The sequence below is a fragment of the Phyllostomus hastatus genome, unplaced genomic scaffold (assembly GCF_019186645.2).
Source record: "Phyllostomus hastatus isolate PE091 unplaced genomic scaffold, TTU_PhHast_1.1 phas_contig_477, whole genome shotgun sequence".
Classification (NCBI taxonomy): domain Eukaryota; kingdom Metazoa; phylum Chordata; class Mammalia; order Chiroptera; family Phyllostomidae; genus Phyllostomus; species Phyllostomus hastatus.
This window is the reverse complement of record NW_025333889.1, coordinates 3,860,317-3,880,226: the sequence shown is the minus strand read 5'-3', so window position 1 is coordinate 3,880,226 and position 19,910 is coordinate 3,860,317. Positions and strand designations below refer to the sequence as shown.

The 19,910-nt window shown below is 60.5% G+C and overlaps 1 protein-coding gene across 6 annotated transcripts in view; it reads left to right on the top strand.

Moving 5' to 3' along the window:
• DGKD (diacylglycerol kinase delta) overlaps nt 1-19,910 on the top strand; it is a 107,156-nt gene that overhangs the window by 62,760 nt on the left and 24,486 nt on the right. For 5 of the 6 annotated variants that reach the window (XM_045845629.1, XM_045845628.1, XM_045845630.1 and 2 more), the window contains 14 exons: nt 6,708-6,812; nt 7,076-7,208; nt 7,997-8,103; nt 8,442-8,567; nt 8,701-8,803; nt 9,483-9,645; nt 11,433-11,541; nt 14,326-14,465; nt 15,242-15,332; nt 16,373-16,467; nt 16,571-16,670; nt 16,758-17,031; nt 18,125-18,274; nt 19,117-19,245. In XM_045845629.1, the coding sequence (XP_045701585.1) occupies nt 6,708-6,812; nt 7,076-7,208; nt 7,997-8,103; nt 8,442-8,567; nt 8,701-8,803; nt 9,483-9,645; nt 11,433-11,541; nt 14,326-14,465; nt 15,242-15,332; nt 16,373-16,467; nt 16,571-16,670; nt 16,758-17,031; nt 18,125-18,274; nt 19,117-19,245 (1,825 nt within the window). Of the gene's footprint in view, nt 1-515; nt 535-6,707; nt 6,813-7,075; nt 7,209-7,996; nt 8,104-8,441; nt 8,568-8,700; nt 8,804-9,482; nt 9,646-11,432; nt 11,542-14,325; nt 14,466-15,241; nt 15,333-16,372; nt 16,468-16,570; nt 16,671-16,757; nt 17,032-18,124; nt 18,275-19,116; nt 19,246-19,910 lie in introns of those variants that run through there. The other variant, XM_045845633.1, reaches the window with a different exon arrangement.

Sequence of the window (19,910 nt, the reverse complement as noted above, 5' to 3'; positions counted from 1 at the left end):
TGTGTCCATTGGTGTTTCCGGCTGTGGCTTCTTCAGCTCCACACCTGGGACGCCTGGGACAGACAGAGAACCCAGGGGGCTTGGCCTGGGTCCCTCCTTGGCCCCAAGGCCCCTAGCCTGTCTGCGCTCTTCTCTGTACCCTTCCATCTGCTCACGCTTGTTTCACGTCTAACGCCCGGGGTTGTAGTTGTGCTCAGCCAGGGAAGTACGGAAAAGTGCCTGTAACCGTCTTCCCAGAAGCAGGAGTCTGCTGGTTACTTGTGACTGGTTTGGATCCGTGAAATCTGATGAGGGTGTCTGAGCAGCTCCCGTCCGGTCCGGGCTGCACGCCTGCCCTGCTCGGCGTGGCCTTTGTCCCGTCCCAGGCTCAGGGCCCCACAGTTATCACTGCCGGGGCTGTTTGGTTTGGCCGTGGCTGCAGCACGGCAGAGTTTGCAGGGGCTTGGTCTTCTGTCGTTGAAGGTCTCATGTACACATGAAGGGCGCGTCCAGCTCTGTGGTTAGGAAGCTCCGGACAGGGGGACGACGTTGCTGGTGAGTCATGAACTGCCCCCATCGTCGTCCTTGAGGTCTGACTCCAGCAACCTCTGGGACTCTTGGGAAACCTGGGCCCCGCGGGAGGGGCAGCGGTCAGATGGCTCAGTGAGATGTCCACATCGTCCTTGTGCTGCCCCTCCAAGCGCGTGTTCCTGCCAGAGAGGAAGTGGCTCATTCAGAGTGAACCTTGGAGAGCTCTTCGCGAGTGCCGGCCCCTCCCCTACCTTTGCCCCGCTTTCCTGGCATTATCCACCCAGCAGTCTGTCAGGAATCCAGGTGGGAAGCTCAGGTTGGGGGGTGTGGTGGGGGGGGTCAGGGGCCGGGCCTGGAGCCTACCTGCCTGGGGTCCGGTCCCCTACTTCGTTAGGCTTTGGGTAAGGCCTCTGCTGGGCCTCAGTTTCCTCTCAGTATCTACTTCAGTAGGTTGCAGAGAAGGTGAAACAAGCAGATGCATGTAAATACCTAGAAATTTCCCAGGACCACTGAGTGCCCCCCGCCCATGGTGGCTGCCACCATCGTCTGGCGCCCTCCGGGTGCTGCCCCTGTCCCGTCGGCTCGAGTGCTTGTGATCCATGAGCCCACCTCCGCGCCCCCTACACGTCACACCCGCGTGTCTCCGGCAGGGCTCCTTTGCCCCCGGTTTCTCAGAGCTCGCTGCTTGTGGCCGGTGGGCCCTCCTGCTGATTCTTCCCAGGGCGCTGGGGGGACTGGCTTGGGTCTCAGAGACTCATGCGGGTATCTAGGTATCTCAGTATTTTCCTGTATTTCCTCGAAGGTCATTTATTTTGAAAGGATGGAGGCAAAAGTTCTTATTTCAACTAGAACTTTTAAAGCCCCTTTTTTTGATCTTTAGCATATACTCTAAACTAAGACTTTAAAAATAATTATTTCTTGGATAGATAATTCATGTACATGGCACAGAATGCAACAGGATAAAAAGATGTAAGTAAATTTTCCAGGTCCTCAGAGGTGACCAGGGTTACTGTCATGCCCCCCATACTGTTCCTGCTGTGAGCACTCACCGAGTGTCTTAGAGGGCGTCCCTGTGAGCGCGGGCGGACGGGGTGGCTTCGCCTGCCTGGCAGCCGTGGGGTGCTCCGCCGTGGGGTGCTCCGCTGTGGGGATGCGCGGTGACGTGTTCAGCCGTGGCCTGCCGGTCTTGTCTCCATCAGCATTTCCGCTGTTTCCAGTCCTTCGTCTCTCCCGGGAGTGTTGCTGTGAAACCCTGTGTGTGCCGCATGCCCCTTCTCAGGGGAGATGCCGGTGGGACAGAGTCACAGAAGCGCTGACACTGAGACGGAGATCTGCAGTTGGAAGTGTGCTGGGCCTCACTCACCCAGTGGTGCGCGGGAGTGGGATTAATAGTGCACAACCCCAGCGTGCACTAGCGTTACCAAACTGTTGATCTCTGCCTGGGAGGGGAGATGGTGTTTCTTAATTTTAATTTGCATTTTATGAGTGAGTGGGAATACTTTTCATAGGTTTAAGATCCATTTCTAACACTTTAATATTTCATTCCTAACACTTTTTAAAAACGGAGCTCTGCCAGTCTCTCCTAGTCTTCATACACTTCCATCGTCCTGTGTCTCGGGGTCGTAAAGTCAGCACGCCACCACTGTCACCTTGTCACCAGGGATGGGGGCGGGGTGGGGAGGCTCCTTCTCATCACCCCGGAGTGCTCCGCTGTGCCACCGTGCCCCAGCTCGTGCTCCAGCTCGGCCCCGGACCGGTGCTGGGCGTGCGGGCCGTGTGCGTGCGGGCCTGTGAAGGGGGGGCTGCCGTCCTGGTGCGGGCGGCGCGTTGGCTGTCCCGCCACAGGGGGCACAGCACCGCCTTTACTGGTTTCCCAGCGGGTGCGCCTAGCCGCCTCCCGCCGGCAGAGCAGGAGGGTGGGAGTTGTGCCCCACGCTCGCGAGCTCGCCAGCACTGGGCACCCTCTGTGCCCTCGGTTCCGCTGCCGTGAACGGCGGGCACACTGGGGTTCAGTTTCCACTTTCCAGCTGCCTCCTGAAGTTGAGCGCCTTGCTGGCCATTTGTGAAATAATGCATTGTTCAAGTCTTTCATTCATGTTTCTCTTAGTTCTGCTTTTTTTTTCCTTACTGATTTTTAAGGTCCTTTATCCTCAGAAAATTCCAGCAAGAGTCTAAGAATTTAGTCTGTTTACTGCTCCTCTGGCTTGTCTCAGCTTCCACCATGTCTGTGTCCCCCACCCCCCGTCTCCGCTTCACCCTGTCTCAGGTCCCGCCAGCTGCACGGCCGGGCGCGTGCTCTCTCTCCAGTTCGGGGGTTTCACGCAGCGCTCTTGTCGGGGCTGCGACTCTGCCGCGTCCCTCGGCACCGAGTCTGCTTACCGCGGCCCTGGGCCCCGGCCCAGTGAGCCTGGCGTTGCTGACCGTCCTGTCCTGTTCGTGCTGTCCCCTGCTTTTCATTTGCGTTTGTTTTTAAGTCGATTTATTTATGTGAGCAGTTTCTTACCTTACAAATTTGCTTGAAAAATATAGAGCAAAATATTTTCTGGTCTCCAAAGCTTTTTCTGTGTGAAGACTTGATTTTGGGATAGTTCTAGATGTTTCTTCATTCTTGGTTCCTAGCGGTGGCAGTCCAAACACAGGCACACTCTTGCTACTGTAGCTTGCCGTGCGTAGTGCCCACCCGTGTTTTGTGTGCATGATACACGGGGTTATTACACCCTCGGTGTGTAATCCTTACACACGGCACAGTAAAGGCATTCCCCAGAGCGGCCCTTCCGGACCCCGCCTTCTTCCTGCTTTGTGAGCTTGGTGAGCGGCCACGAGGGGGTAACCTGACGGTGTCCTCCAGCACCTGCTTCTCTCCTCGGGCCTGTCCTGGCCCCTCTGTCCCCTAAATAAAGGGACTGAATAGGGAGCCCCGTCCAGGACATCTCTCTTAGAAAGCCTCCCGCTTTCCTCTGGAGAAGGACCCCCCCAGCTTCACCGGTCTCACCCGTGGGCCCCGGGGTGCGCGGGACTGCCCCCCCGTGTCCGGGAGGCTTCCCCTGGGTTGGAGGGCTGCTGGGGAGCTCTGGAGACCCAGGGAGGGGGGAGCCATCCAAGGTGACCGAGTCATGTCTGGCCTGTGGGTGGCTGAGAAGCATGGATTCGGTCTCGGGTGGTGGAGTGTGATCGGAGAGAGGCAGAGACCGGTTTTTATTTGGTGGGTGGGAGTCTGCTGGGATGACTCTCATGCTCTGAGAGGTGGACCGTCAGCACCAGGAGAGTCTCAGGAAGGTGACGCCCACAGGGAAGAGCCTGCGGTGGCCCTGAGAGGGGCGGGGGGGTCGGGGTGCGGGTGGGCAGGGAGCACTTACATGCGAGGTGCTGTTCTCAGCACCTCCCGGGGCCCCTGCTGCAACCTGCCACCACGCTGGGATGGGGCATCTCCGTTAGTAGCAGTTCCTGTTCACACATGCGCAAATGGGGGCACAGGGAGGGCTACGTCCGCTCGCCCGGCTTGTCAGGGCCGCGGCCCCAGGGACGTCTCCCGAACACCGTGCTGGGCCCCGTGCTGTGTTCTGTCCACGTCTGGTTACATTCAGTCTGGTAACCGCCCTGCGGGGTGGCTTTCGTCATCCCTCTTTCTCAGCAGAGAAACGAAGACGGTCCGCCCACGTCTCCCAGCCAGTCAGTGGGGCTCAGACAGGCACCCGTGCTGCTTAAAAAAGCTGAACACAAGGTTCTTCAACATTTGTCTGGTCAGTGTTTCACTCCCTGTAAATAATGGCAGAGTGCGGAAATGACAACATTTATCGTTAGTTTCAGGAACTCACCGTCACGTCTTTAAACGTAACAGCTTTGCCTACGGCTTTCTGTCCGGTGGTGCCCAGTGCCCGGGACACTGTCCGGTAGCCCCTCCTTCCTCCGGCTGGTGGAGGGGGGGGCCGGGGCGCCGTCGGCCGAGCTCCGGGATGGTGTGGGCTCTGCGTCTTGCACAGCTGGTCGCGGGGGCGGTGGGAAACAAGACCTAAAATAGCACAGGACGTGAAGAAGCGCATTGTTCTCTTCTGCAAGTGTCCCATTGCTTAACTCCTGAAATAATCTCCAAGTTATGCAGAATGAAGTACAGTATCTTTCTGAAACTATTAGGCTGTTAAAAATGTTCAAATATTAACACTCACCCCAGAGTGAATAAAAAGTAAAAAGAAGTGCTTGTTGAGATTTTGTACCGATGAGACGTCCTCGAGCACCGACCCAGCCGTTGGCCGCCCCCCGGCCCTCCAAAGCTCCCAGCAGCCCCACGCGCACGGCCCCCTTTGTCTCACGGCGCATGCCAGTGTCTGGAGTTTCTCGTTGGCCTGTCTCCCCAGGCAAGGGGAGCTCCGTGTGGGCAGGAGCCCTGGCCTGTTGCGGTCCTCGAGCGGACGGACACCCAGTGAGCTCTTGCTGGGTGGAGGGACGGGTGTGTTCAGCACTGGGTGTCGGCTCTTTGCCGTGCTCTCGGGGGCCTCCGAGGGCGGCTCCCACCTCCCACCCTCCCTCTGGAGGGCCCCCACTCCTCCAGTCTTCTACTTTCCGTCTCTCAGTCTCCCCTCACCTCACACTCTCTTTGCCTCTTTCTGCAGCCCAGCCTGGCCCCCCGCACGTGGTTACCCCAGTTACCCTGGTTAGGGGAAAGAGGGAGCAGCCCGGTGGTTTGTGACCCAGTTCCAGTTATCCCTTCCGTGATTAGCTCTGTAGGTGGTTTATGGGAATCACAGAAGAGGCCATCTATAAAACACTGTTTTTATATTTTCTGAGGCAGAAACATGGTCGCCTTATCATTAAACTGGGAGTTCCTAAAGTGAGTCTTCCTAATAGAAATTAAAGCTGTCAGATGGGCAGAAATCGGAAGTTAAGTAACAAATTGTATTGGTGCATCCCTGGGGAAGTTCATTTTCCTGACGCTGCTGGTAGGAATGTAAAACGGCACAGCCCCTGGGTGGGGCGGGGGGGGGGACACACCCAACAACAGCTAGCAAAGTTACATGTGCGTTTACGCTGTCAGGGCGTCCTGGGAATCCATCCCCCAAACGCGTGGGTAAACGCAAAGACCTGTGCGAAGGCCATAACACTGCTGCGCCATTTGCTGCATCAAAGGCTCTTGACAGCGTGGTGGTGCCCGTGGTGCCCGTGGTGCCCGGAAGCAGGGATTAGCAGGGAACGGCTGCGTAGGTGCGGTGCCCCCCCAGTGTGGGGGCCCCAGCGCAGCCACGAGAGGGCAGGAGGGACCGGCACCCGCTGCTGAGGGGCCAGGACGTGCCCGTGGTCCAGAGGGAGGAGACAGAGGAGGCGGGAGTGTCTGCGGAGTGCTCCCGCTTTGAAAGGGGGCTAGGAAAATGTCCTTGCATTAGCTGACACCTAAAAAGTCTGTATCCTCTTTGCCACCTGTCAGTACTTGAGGAGAGCTTTCTTCTCCTGTGTCTTTGCCAGCACTGAATTGTCATCTTTTAACACTTTGCTGTTCTGTTAGGTGAAACATGACTTATTTTCATTTGTGTCCCTGATGACTAGGGTGGGTAGGCGTCTTCTTACTTGTATATTAGCCACTTTGTATTTTCTCTCAAATGTAAACATACAGCCTTTTTTCTAGAAGAAGAATATCCTCTGTTGATGTATAAGAACGTTTTGTGTGCCGTGGTTGTAGTTGTGGTTTGCCGATTATTACGAGGGTCACGACCTCATTTCCAGTTACGTTAGTTGCTCAGGCCCCGCACGCAGGAGGTGGTTGCTGTCCTCGTGGGACATTCAAAGGTTCCGCACACGGACCTCGACGTGTGGTCTGTGGGAAACGCCCGCGGTGTCCTTGGGGTAACCGGGACCAGACTTTCCTGGACCTGCGTCAGTGCTCGGTGGCGGCTTGCGAGCGTGTCGGAGCAGTCCCCGCTGTGCTCTGTCCGCAACAAACTGTTCCCGTGGCGCACTGCTGCGTCTGAGCGTCAGTGGTTCGCGAGTGTCCGCGTGGGTTGTTTCTGGTGGACGCACACCCTGAATTCGATTGCCTTTCTGGTTTCAGATGGTTCTTGGTCTTTGGTGTTCTGTTCAGTCAAGTATCTGAATCAAACAGTTGTTTCTCATTAAAACATGCGCAGTGAAAGTGGGGTTTAAAGGCGACTTTACAGCTGTCAGTGTTGGTCCTTGGTTCGTGGGTGTGTTGAATGCGCTGCCTCCTCTAGGTCATCACCCCGTGCAGGAAGCTCATCCTGTGTGCAGATAACAGGAAGGAGATGGAAGACTGGATCGCAGCCCTGAAGACTGTCCAGAGTCGGGAGCATTTTGAGGTAGGGAGGGGGGTCTTCTCGCTGCCCTTCCCTTCACACTCTGCCCTCTGGGTGTCTCTCGTGGGTGGGCCGGGCGGCTCCGGAACTCGCTTTCTCAGCACGCTCCTTGTAAACTAACGTTGCCCCATCCTGCCGTGACCCTGCCTTTTGTGCCCCTACGTCCTCTCCTCCCCCGGACCCGTGACCGAACCCTGCTCAAGTCACCACGCTTAAGGATGTCGGAGGTTCCCCTTACCTTTGCCGTCTGTCTGTCCTCCCTGCAGCCGACCCAGTACAGCATGGACCACTTCTCAGGGACGCACAACTGGTACGCCTGCTCCCACGCGAGGCCGACCTACTGCAACGTGTGTCGCGAGGCTCTGTCTGGGGTCACGTCCCACGGACTGTCCTGTGAAGGTGCAAACCGTGTGTTGTTCTGCGGGGCAGGGCGTCCTGACCCTGGAGGTTCAAACGTAGTCACCTCAGATTGGTCAGGGGTAGGGTGATTTCCCCGTGACTATTTATTGTGCCTGCGGAGGAGTCTTTGATAAACTGATTCCCGTGGTCATGGAGGCGAGGAGAGAGGGGAAGTGGTAATAAGGAGACACAGGGGGGAGGACATGTAGAAGACTCGGAGGGAGGAGAGCTGGAACCGTGGGGCAGCCCGGTGTGGCTGTGCCCCTGCGGGCGACGTGGGCTGTGGACAAGTGCGCTGACCTCCAGAGTGGGGGACGGTGGCCCTTGGGCCAGATCCCACCTGTTGCCCATGTTTATGCGGCCTGTGTAGTTAAGAATGATTTTACACTTTTACACGGTAAAAAATCAAGATGACGACTATTTTGTGACACAGAAAATCATGTGAAATGGACATTTTGGTGTCCATACGTGAAGCGTGGTCCCTGGTGACCCTCGGGCTGCCGGGCAGACCGAGCAGTTGGGATGGAGACAGAGCGTGGCCCGTGAGGCCTGAGCTGGTCACTCTCTGGCCCTTCCCCGAAAGTCTGCTGGCCCTGGCTGTTCTGGGTGCCCGGGGTCACCGAGATGGGCCTCCACGTGTGTCCCAGTGGTTAGTTCCAACATGGGGAGTGCCGTGTGCCGTCCCAGCGGTCCCAGAGGCCGGGGGAGTTCCACCGGCTGTCCCCCCGAGCATGGGAGGCAGCTGCCATGAGCGAGGCTTGGAGGTGCGTGTGTTCGTTCCCCCACAGTGTGCAAGTTCAAGGCCCACAAACGGTGCGCTGTGCGCGCAACCAATAACTGCAAGTGGACCACGCTGGCCTCCATCGGGAAGGACATCATCGAGGACGAGGATGGGGTACGCGTGGGGCACCGGCCGACCCGGCGCGGTCCCCCTCCCCAAGACTTGGGCCGGCCCCCTTCCTTAGTTCTCTTCCTCGTGGTCCTGCGTTGTTCCTGCTGGGCGTCTGGGGACTCTGTGTGGGCCTCTGTGCCTCCGTGTCAGTCCCTGTGTGTCATGCTGTGCCAGGGCAGGTGCCGTGGGGGGGAGGGCGTGCTGTCCTCCCGCTGCCTGTGTTGAGAAGAGTGCCTTGGTTGGGTTCGTTGGGGAGCGTCTCTGGCCAGGGTCTTGGGGTGCCCGCGTGTGGGGTGCTGGGACGTGTGCCCAGAGTGTGTCTGTCTCCGCTCGGCCTGCAGATCGCCATGCCTCACCAGTGGCTGGAAGGAAACCTGCCTGTGAGTGCCAAGTGCACGGTGTGTGACAAGACCTGCGGCAGCGTGCTGCGCCTGCAGGACTGGCGCTGCCTGTGGTGCAAGGCCATGGTGAGTGAGCTCGGCCCACCCCGGCTCCCGTCAGGGCCCCGATGGGACCAGCAGGCCAGCCCATGCCTCCTGAGCTGCAGGCCACGTGCGAAGCAGGCTGTGACCCCTCGTGATGCGTGGATTCTTGTCCCAGGTGCACACAGCTTGTAAGGAATCCTTAGTGACCAAGTGCCCGCTGGGCCTGTGCAAAGTGTCGGTCATCCCCCCCACGGCTCTCAACAGCATCGATTCCGATGGTGGGTACCACACCCTCGCCCTTCCTCCACGAGTTCTCCTCGCCCTCTCCGGGGAGGCTGTGTTGTGATTTTGAGATGTGGTTGGGGGGAGGGCAGCCCCAGCGTCCGGGGAGAGCACTCCTGTGCAAAGGTGGTGAATGGTGTCCCACTGGCCACTGGGAAGGCTTAGGACTTGAGGCCAGCACGTCCGTTGGAGGTGTGAGTGAGTAGAAACCGGCCGAAGACTCCTGTGCGTGTCTGATGGGAGCTGTCGTGGTGGTGTCTCCGTCAGCTGGTCTCCGCCTAGTGGCAGACACTGATTCGCACGCTGTCCACGGCTGCTGTCCCTTGTCCGGAGGGTACGGGGCGGCTGCGTTAACAAGTGTGGGTGGAGAGGCGGGAAACCGGGGCGCGTGTCTCAGAGGAAACCGGCTCTTCAGGTTACGCGCGAGAGGAGAGGTCGGAGCCTTGAGATGCCCAGTCCTTCCGAGCGTTCGAGTCCCTGCACCCTCGATGGCAGACTGGCGGGCCCTCACTTCCTTCTTCGTGGGGGGGCGGGGGGCGGCGTGGAAGTGCGCGTGTTACTGGCTTCCTGGGAGTTCCAGGGCCTCAGAATGATTGCTCCCCGCGTGACTAGGAGTGCCCTTGCGTCTCTCATGGCTTCCGGTGTTCTTCCGCCCTTTCCCCTCCTTGCGTGCAGGCTTCTGGAAGGCCACGTGTCCTCCGTCCTGCACCAGCCCCTTGTTGGTCTTCGTCAACTCAAAAAGTGGGGACAACCAGGGCGTGAAGTTCCTCAGAAGGTTCAAACAGCTGCTGAACCCTGCCCAGGTCTTCGACCTCATGAACGGGGGACCGCACCTCGGGTAAGCTTGTAGAATGCATCTTCCCTGGAGTTTAAAAAAAAATCTTGAAGATAATACATGTTTATTTTTAAAAGATTTAAGCATATATTTTTAAAGAAAGATTTATTTAACTTTAGAGAGCAGGTAAGGAGGGGAGCAAGAGAAGGGAGACAGGCATCAGTATGTCAGAGACGCATCAATTGGTTGCCTCTTGCACGCTCCCAGCTGGGGACCTGGCCCATAACCCAGGCATGTGCCCTGACTGGGAATCGAACTGGCAAACCTTTTGGTTTGTGGGATGATGCCCAGTCCACTGAGCCACGCCAATCAGGGCTCAAACATACATTTTAAAATGGGAAATAAAGACTGTGTTTCTTGAACCACACACCTCCTCAAATTCCACTGGCAGAGGTGCTCGCTCGTAATAGTTAGTTGAGTTGGTTGTCCTTCCAGTCTTCAGTGTGAGTCTCAGCTGTGCACGCACTTCTGACCTGAACGTGGCCTGACCTGTTGCCTGGCGTGGCGCACACGCTGTTTAGGTGTGTCAGTGGACAGTGGCATGGGCGTTTTTGAGGTCGGGGTCACAGGTCTGCCTCACTGCTTCTCTGGCTGCTCAGTATTGGGGAAGCTTTCCTCCAGGGAGGCCAGACGAGAGGTTTGTTATGTTGGATGCTCACTTTGCAGGCGCAGTGACACACGCAGACGTCCGTCACTTACAGGGAGACGTGCGGCTTCTGTGGGGACTTGGGGAAGGAGCTTATGAATCACACTGGGGGTCTCTGAGTTTCTCCCTGAGCTGGCGTTTGAAGGGAGCTGGTTATGTCATGGCAGGGAGGGGGGTTGGAGCCCGCCAGGCAGGAGGTGCTGTGCGTGCAGAGGGGAGAAGACTGGGGGCATCCGGGGGAGCGGAAGCTGCTCACCAGGGAGGGTCGTAGGCACTGGCCGAGAGCCTTGAACCTTTGTTGGAAACAAGGGGCAACTTCTTAAAGCGAGACACTTGACGAGACCTGTTTTGGGAAGACCACGCTGTGGCAGGAATTGGAGGTGTCTGTAGGGGATGTGAGGTTGGGAGGGGGCTCTGGTAGGGCTTGTGAGAGAAGCGACTGTGGCTGGGACAGTGGCGTCTGGCCCAGTGACGGTTTGATGGTGGCTCTGCTGTTTTCCAAGGATGGGAACCTAGGACAAGGAGGTGCCTACCCATGCGACACTGTAGTGGCCCGTTGGGTAGGCAAGTGCAAGGTATTGTCCTTCAGGAAAGCCTGGAGGTCTTGGTTTAGGGTCATTCAGGTCATTTGTGGTCATCAGCATTTGCGTCATCTCTGAAGCCAAAACGTAGATGAGGCCACTCAGGACGTGGGTGAGGAGTGAGCAGAGGAGGCTGTGGGTGTCCCGAAGGGGACGCTGCGTGCAAGGGGTGGGGTGACCACGAGGAGCACAGGAGGGGGATGGAGATAGAATTAGGAGGGGAGAGGGATGGGCCATACCATCTGGGAGGGCGCAGGGACCCAGAGGGAAGGTGAAGTGTGGACAGAATCCTGCAGCCTGGGCTCCTGCGCCCCGTGTGCGGGGGCTGGCTGGGCGTGGGGCCAGCCGAGTGGGGAGTGGGCTCAGGGGCCCTGGTGGGAGCCCTCTGCTCTCAGGTGCCCAGTGACCCCTGCAGGCCGAGCACCTGGGAGAGGCCTCTTCACAGGAGGGGGTGCAGGGTCTGCATGGGGAGCACAGATGGGGCCCCCCCAGCCCAGGGCCTACTGGCTGTCATTTGTCAGTCAGAATGCACCTCATTTCATTGACATTCTCTTCCTCCGCAGCTTACGCTTGTTCCAGAAGTTCGACACATTCCGGATCCTGGTGTGTGGTGGGGACGGCAGTGTGGGCTGGGTCCTCTCTGAGATTGACAGCCTCAACCTCCACAAACAGGTACCTGACCGCGGGGGAGCCCAGACCCTCGGGCACAGCGCCGCAGTTAGAGAGCGGCTGGGCGGTCGCGGGGCGTGGTCTGTGAGCCCGCGGAGCGCCGTTCCCAGGTGGGGGCCCACGGAGGTCTGGCAGCAGGGAGCAGGTGGCGTGGTAGCATCCTGGGGCTGTTACACAGGAATAGGGACCTCACAGTTAGAAGGACACCGAGGCACACAAAGGACCTTCCTCTGCAGGACGAATCCGGATTGGGAGCAGGTCTGGGTGGCGCTGCCACCCTGCCTCGTCCCCTCCTGCCCCGTATTGGGTCGTGTAGAGTAACTTACTGCCTGATGCCCCTTGTTGTCCAGGGAGGGAGAGAAGCAGGCTTGCACTTAAAGTCACAGCTGGGGCCCCTTGGATTTAATTTTTTTTGGTATTAAAAGCAGATTTTTCTGGTTGTAAAAGTCAAGTGCTCATTGTTTCCACTCCCTGCCCCCTCCGTCGCTGCCCACTGCTGCCACCGGTCACTGTCCCCAGACCCCTCGGCGACACGCTCGAGGTGTCGTGCGGCTCTGAGTCCAGCTGCTGCGCCAGGGCACTTTACACAGCAGCATGTGGCGGGCCCCGAGCTCGCCCTGCGGCAGTGGGTGGAGGTCCGTGGGGTGGTTCCCCGCCGGGCGGAGCTCTGCCAGCCCTGGGCTAGCTCCCTCGCCGCGCCGTCCGCCTGGGCCGCTCCGTGAAGACGCCTGGCGGGGACCACGTGGACCCGGCCCCGTCAGCCCCTGTCAGGGGCACCCACGCTCAGACTCCCTCCGGGCCACGCTGGCCTCGTCTCCCGGGGCCACGGAGAGCTGCCCCCCCCGCCCCCTTCCTCGGGCACCTGTTGCTGCCCTTTTTGTTTTTGCCCAGTAAGTGGGCAAAAAGGGTAGGTTTTGTTTTTCTTTCTTTAATACTAGTGAAGTCAAACATCTCAGTCATGAATTTTTAAATGAATCACCTGTTTATGTTCCTTGACTAGATTTCTATTGGGGTAGTTAGTTACCTTTTAAAATTGATTTCTTTGAGGATTATTGTCATATTGGGGCTATAAAATCTTTGTCGGTCATATTTTCCCTAGTTTTTCATTTGCTTTGAACATGCTGTTTTCAAGTCTTGGGCCTGACTCTCCATGTAGGCGGGCCTGGGAGGTGGGGTGGGCTGGGTTTAGTCTGCCTTTAGCCCGGGCGCTGGAGTGGTGTTGGAAGGTGGACCTGAACGGCTCAGCCCCAGCGAGGCCACTTGCTCAGGGAAGAGGATGCTGCCCCCTAGTGGTGAAGTCTGGGCACTACACTCAGGTCCTGTGTTAAGTTGTGTTGACTTCTAGGATGACCTACCTACAAGTTCATTGTTGCTAGTCAGGAAGGCCGGTTTCATCTAGTCAGGGGAACTCAGTGAGCACTTACCTTCTCCGGCCTCCCTGTGGCATGTGCTCCTCACCCCCTGTCCCCTGGCTTCCCCTGGACCCCACCCCTTGGTGCTCCTCATCTTCCTGGCTGCCCCACCCCACCTCAAGCCCCTCATTTCCTGCGCTGAGCCCCCACCCCGCCCAGCCTCCACAGCCCACATTTTTTTCCTTAGAGTCTGGAAATTATCATCCACCCAACAACGAGCTAGAGATCTGATGGCTATTCTTAATTTTTCCCTCGCCCTCCTCATTTCTGCGTAGTTGCTGGGCTCAATTCTGCCACCCCTGTATGCTGCTGACCCTGGGCCTCCGTCCATCCACCCTCCCCAGGGTCCTTCCCCACAGCAGTTCTGCGCATGAAACCCTGAGCATCTCTAGGTGACCCCTTGGCTTTAGGGTGCAATCCAGACTCCCTAATGCAGTTTCCCAGGGCCCGGTGTGGCTCCTTGCTCCTCTGCGTCTCCAACTTCCTCCTCTGCGCCCTCACTTTGGTGGAGTCTCACGGGCAGGAGGGCCGCCTCTCCAGCAGGGGGCCCACTGCAATGCCTTCACACCCCTGCCCCTGCCTCTTCTTTCAGGCTCTGGGGACCCAGTGCCCACATGTCCTGGTCCTCACCTTCCAGCTCGCTGTCCCCAGCAGGGTGGGGGGCCTCCCTCATGGCCGGGGCGGGTGACCGTGGTCTGGCAGAGCCTAGGGAGGACCAGCGGCCCTCCCTGCACACTGCGTGTTGCAGTTGGAACTTCCTGAGTGCTCTCCTGGCCTGGTGGGAGCTCTGGGGTGGGGATTCAGGGGGCCGAGGCCTGAGCAATGTAAGGGGTCTCTCTGGGGAGTGGCAGATAGAGGGATGTTGGCTGAGCACTGGGACATTGTCAAGTTTGGTGACCAGACTGGGTGTCCTGGTACCTGTTTGGATGGGACTCAGAAGCCCTTGAAAGTGTGTTTAGAGGGGGAAGCGACACTAGTGATGTCTTTGGAAGATGAGCTTGGCCTCAGTGATGAGTCAGACGGCGTGGTTGGAGGGAGACACGGGGGGTGGGGAGCCACAGAGGGTTCTTCAGCATCCAGATGCCCAGCAGCCAGGGACAGGACTGAGGCCATCGCCGTGCCAGTGGGAGGGGAGGGGATTTAGGACGCGGTTTGGCGAACGAGGTTCTAGAGGCGGCCCCCACAGGGCAGCCGGCGAGGTGCGGCCTGCGGCAGAGGGGGGCTCGGCTGTGGGACCTGAAAGGCCATCTGTCCTGTCCTGTGGCTCTGCCTGGGGTGGCAGGGCCTTGCTCCTGGAAGCGACTCTCTCTAGTTAAGCCACCGTGGTCAGCGACGAAGAGGGCTCAAGGCCGTGTCTTCCCCCCGTGTCTGTCAGTGTCAGCTGGGCGTGCTTCCCCTGGGCACAGGGAATGACCTGGCGCGTGTGTTAGGCTGGGGCTCGGCCTGTGACGACGACACTCAGCTCCCTCAGATCCTGGAGAAGCTGGAGAGAGCCAGCACCAAGATGCTGGACAGGTGAGTGGGTGCGTGGCGGTGCTGCCTGCTTGGGGGGGGTGGGCGGAGACAGGTCGCCTCAACCAGGGGTTCTTACCAGGGTCCCTGGAAACCGTAGGCCTTCTGCAGTTAGTAGTAGAAATTACTTTCCTGGTAGTCTTTACCTTTTGACCAAGACTATGAAAAAGATAACAGACAGGTTAGGTGCCCAGTGATCAGATCTTCTCTTGAGGCCAAGCCTGACCCACTGGGGCCACCGAGGAAGGTGGCCCTGTCCCCTTCCACCATTGCAGCCCTCACCTGACACCTGTGAGCAGGGTGCCCTTTCTCTGTACTTCATGTTCTGTTCCCAGAAGAACCCTAAGTATTGGGTGCATAGTTTCTGTGCTTTCAACAACCCCTCGGCATCCTTGGGGTGAACTGCCTTTAGTTCTGAGCGCATGTCTGAGGTCCCACCCGCCGGAGCCTGTGGTGACTTGGTGGTGTTGAGACGCCACACGTCCCCTCACAGGACCCTGTGGTTGCCGTCAGGGGGTGTGATCTCAGCGCCCCCGCCATTCCTTCTCCACTTACGGGGGGTTCTGTGCGTTTTGTGCATGAGAAGAGCTGGCTGCTGGCCGAGGGCTTGTGGCTCTCTGTCCCGTAGTGACAGTCCTTCGTCCTGGGAGGAGCCCAGGTCAGGGACTTGGAGACACAGCTGGAACCGGCGGGAGGGTCCCGGGCCTGCGGCGGGAGGTGTGGGGCCCGCCCCGGGAGGTGGGCCAACTGCTGGGAGCCGCCCGCCCCTGTGTGTGCAGGTGGAGCGTCATGGCCTACGAGACCAAGCTGCGCCGGCAGGCCTCCTCCGCCACCGGCACGGGCACCGAGGACCTCAGCGAGGGCTCCGAGGTTCGTACTTCCTTCCGGCCGCCCGCCCCAGCCCTGCCTGCGCTGTCATCCTCTCCCTAGTCCGACCTGCAGAGGCTCAGGGGCAGCTCAGGACCGAGCTGGGGCCCCATGGACTCCGACCTCCCCGGGCTTTGGGGTCGTCTGGGAGCTTCCTGCTCGCCATCAGGATTTGGGTCCTTCGTGGGGACAGTCTCCTAGGGCTTCCCACTCTCCTCACCCCTGCCGCCGCCCCTTGTCCCCTGGGGTGCCTCCTCGTGCAGCTGGCTGTGCCAGCTCGACGACGTTCGGCTCTTCTTTCATTTCCGGGTGGTTATGGTGGCTTACCAGCTCCACAGGGCGCAGCTTTGCCTGCCTCATTTCCTACCCAGCGGCAGCACAGCCCCGGTCCCATCACTGCGCTCAGGCCCACCGGGGCAGCTGGCTGCTGGCTGAGCAGGAGAGGGAGTGCTCTGCCCGGGGCCGCCTGCCAGTCGGCAGGGTGGACGGAGCGCAGTGGGCTGGGGCAGCCGCCGGTAGGCTGGGCCTGCTGCGGCGTGGCCTGCGAGTGGAGAGTGGTCGCACCTCTCGGGAGAGGAAGAGTGTTTGGGCGAAGCCTCAGATGGGTGCTGTCAGCCAGCGGTGGAGCTCGCTGCCGCTGGGATAAGGCCTGGAGTGGGCTCACCACGCAGGGTCAGCTCCCCTGTGTCGGCAGGCAGACGTGTGTGGGGAGGGGCGCTCCCGTCTCGAGGGGAGGGGCCGGGCCTCGAGCCCGCCAGGCGGACCGACGTGCCGTCTGCCGGGAAGGGGCCTCAGCGGAGGAGCGCTGCCTGTGGCCGCGGGGCGGCGGCGGGCTCGCTCCTGGCATGGGCTGCTGCTGGTGAGCCTCGGGCTGAGGGGTGAAGGAGCCCGAGGGTGCTGAAGTTTTCACTGAGGCCCATCCGTGCACGTCTTCGGGGAGCCTTTGTGGCCTTCCCGGTGGCGCTGGCGGGGCTGGGGCGCCGTGGGCGAGGAGGTCACCGGCGGACTGATGGTCGCCCTGCCCTGTTCTGGGGTGACCATAGGTGCAGCAAATTCTCTTCTATGAAGACTCTGTTGCGGCCCACCTTTCTAAAATCCTGACCTCCGACCAGCACTCGGTGGTGATCTCATCGGCCAAGTGAGTACCGGTGGGCCGGCAGAACCGGGCTCCACCGTGCGGGCGCCGGGTTCCCAGCCAGAGCTGTCTCTCTAGAAGCGTCTCCCTGCGCTTCCCCCCGCAGGGTGCTCTGTGAGACGGTGAAGGACTTCGTGGCTCGAGTGGGGAAGGCCTACGAGAAGACCACCGAGAGCTCAGAGGAGTCGGAGGTCATGGCCAAGAAGGTCTGTGCCCTGGCCCCCGGGTGGGAGGGCGTCGGGGCAGAGAGGAGCCTCGTGCCACTCCCTTCCGCTCTGCTTGCTCCCGTCCAGTGCTCTGTCCTGAAAGAGAAGCTGGACTCTCTCCTCAAGACCTTGGACGACGAGTCCCAGGCCTCGTCCTCTCTGTCCACCCCGCCGCCCACCATCGCCGAGGAGGTGGAGGACGGGGACGGGCTGGGCAGTGGCTGCGGCTCGGCCGTGGACCGCTCGGTGGGGCCGGCGTGCCCGGCGCGGCCGCAGATATTCCGGCCGCGGGAGCAGCTCATGCTGCGGGCCAACAGCCTGAAGAAGGCGATTCGCCAGATCATAGAACACACCGAGAAAGGTAGCTGGTCTCTCCGTGACAAGGGCGATTTCTTCAGGCGGGCGCTGGCCACGGCGCCCGGTTTCCTCCGAGCACGGTGGCAGAAAGGCCTCCACCGCTCCCTGGAAGGGACCTCGCCTGTGGGGACTCCACCCAACCTCGGGTACAGCCCTGCGGGACAGGCCCCTGTCCACCTGGAGGTCGGGCTGCCTGGGGACCGTGCTTCAAGGAGAGCCCCAGTGCTCACAACCGAGAGGCTCCCAGGACACCGGGAGGGGTGGCCCTGCCTGGAGGCAGCGGGTGGACAAAGAGGCTGGACCTGGGGACAGCGACAGCAGGAGGGGTTGGACGGGTGGGAGGACCGTGTGCACCGTGGGGTCTGAAGCAGGGCTGGCCGCAGTGCAGAGGGTGCCCGGGGCCTGGTGTCCCTGGTCAGCCTCCCTGGGGGAGGCAGGGAGACCGACGTAGGGCGACAGGTCTGCCTGGCCGGCCGCGCCCTTCTGCTGGGCTCAGTTTGCTAAGCTCGGATGAGATCGGTGAAAAGCCACATTGACCCGTGAACTTCATTGCCTCCCATCTCGCCGGGACCCGTCCGCTCCCTCCTCAGCAAGTTCTTCCTTGTCCTGGGCTGTCCACGCTCTCCTTACCTTCAGAAACCGTTGTGTGTTTTCCACGTGTGTTTGACGCATTCCCAGCCCTCACCTCTTTACTCTGAGTAGATCCACCTGCTTTTTGCCTCAGTGAGAATAATAAGGTCATGACCTCCCAGCTACACACTGGTGGGTGCACAAGGTGGAACCCCTTGTCAGTCCCCCGGGGATGCTCTGGGCTCTCGGGCCTTCACTCACCTTCTCTGCGCGTCCTCCAGCCTCGGGTCCTCCTCCTCGGGCTGCTGGCTTGGACGCCCGGTGCCCCTGGTGTGCAGGGCACTGAGCCCGGGGGACAGTGAGGATGAGGTGGGAGCTTCAGGGTCTCAGCCGCAGCCAGGAGGACACTTGGAAAAAATAAGACTGGGAGACGCACAGGGAGTCTGTCCAGCAGGCCCTCTGCCAGCCTGGCGCCGTCTGCGGCTCACGCCCACAGGCTGAGCCGTGCCCATTCTTGCCCCGTGCAGCTGTCGATGAGCAGAATGCGCAGACCCAGGAGCAGGAGAGGATTGTCTTGGGTCTCCCCGAGACGGAGGAGAAGAAGGACCTGAAGCCGGACGACAGGCTGTGCCACAGAGACAGCTGCGGGGCTGCCAAGCCCAGGAGCCTCCGCAAAGGTACAGCCCGCCGGCCTGGGTGCCCTCGGGGCTGCGGCCAGGCCTGCGTGCTGCTCGAGCAGCTGGCCGAGCGAGGTTTCAGGGTGCCTTCTCGTGGCTGCCCCGGCCACTTGGCAGTAGGAAGGGCAGGGCGCACGGCCTTTCTGTGCACCACCTGCTGCGGGCGGTCTGTCTGGTGGCCGGTGGGGGTTCCGGGGGGGCCCTGCTGCTGAGCAGTGTGCTTTCCCCAGGGCCTCCCCGTGCACCCCAGATCCAGTGGGGCTGAGGGCCTCCCGGCTGCAGCCAGCTGGGCTCCGTGCATGTGCGAAGTTGCTCCCTGAGCCTGGCATGGTGGCCAGGGCAGCACCCAGCCGCACGGGCCGTCTGCCCGGGGACCCTTACCCCTCCTAGCAGAGCCCCCAGCGCAGGCTCCCGACGTGGAGGGTCGTCCCTTCCCACTGGCTGTGCGCGGCCCCTCCCTTGCAGCCCAGCAAGACCCTGGGAGGCACATCTGCCTTAGAGGTCACTCCGTGGTCATTCCTACGCAGAACTCGGCTTGGCCCCTCGAGCCCTTAGTATGATGAGGGCTTAGCCTCCCCCGTGCCCTGCCCCGGCCTCACCCTTGGTGGCCTTTGTCACTCTTTAGGTGGCATTCAAACCCACCTGCCTCTCCTTGTGCCCTCCTCGTCTCTCTCTCTCTGGGCTTCTGTCTTCATCTCGCCCATTCCGCCCGGGCCGCCCAGTGGCTTGTGAGTGCTGCGCTTCCCCTGGCCCTCCACCTGGTGTTTCTCCAGTGAGCTCTCCCAGCGGGCAGTCGTGGTCCCTCCCGGGCAGTCTGATGGCTTTGTGTCCTGTTTCTATAGTGTCCAAGTCCCCGTGTGAGAAGCTGATAGGCAAAGGAAGTCTGTCACTGGGCAGTTCTGCCTCTCTCCCCACCCAGCCAGGAAACCGGGACGGCCTGCCCACGCTGAACACGAAGATCCTGTTCCCGAGTGAGTGTCCCCGCCCCCAGGTGGGCCAGGCTCCCTGGCCGAGGGTGTCTAGGGAGGGCCTTGGGGGCGGGAGGGCGTCGGGGACGCGCCGACCAGCCAGCCAGCCAGGTCCGGGGCCTGTGGCTTTGCCAGGTCCGGGGCCTGTGGGAATGAGTGAGACCAGGTCCCTGTCCTCCTCGGGAGTGAGGACGGGCTCTCAGAGTCAGGTCACGGCACGAAAGTGCCTTATCAGTGACAGAGGGCCGACGGCGCCCACCCTGCTGCTCAGGGGCCCCAGGAAGGTGCCTGGAGCAGGTGATCCTCCAGCCAGCTAGCTGGGTGCCAAGGGGTAGGTGGGCGTTATCCTGAGGGAAAAGAGCAGGGCAGGTGGGCTGTGCGGGACGAGGGGGGGGGCGGGCAGGGGCACCACTATTTCTAGCGTGATCACAGCAGCAGCAGCACAGCCAGCCGCCGGAAGGGCCGGCCCTGAGCTCTTTCCTCCCCGTGCTCGCTTGTTGCTCCGATAAAGTGGAGGCAACACCCGTGGCTGCTTCCCTCGGGGGAGCTGGGACGGGACTTGTTGCCTTCGAGGGCAGCAGCGCTGCAGTGTGGCCCGCAGACCCCCTGAACCAGCTCGGGCCGAGTCCCGAGCCCTCCTGGCCGCACCGTCCGCCCCCTGAGTGCTT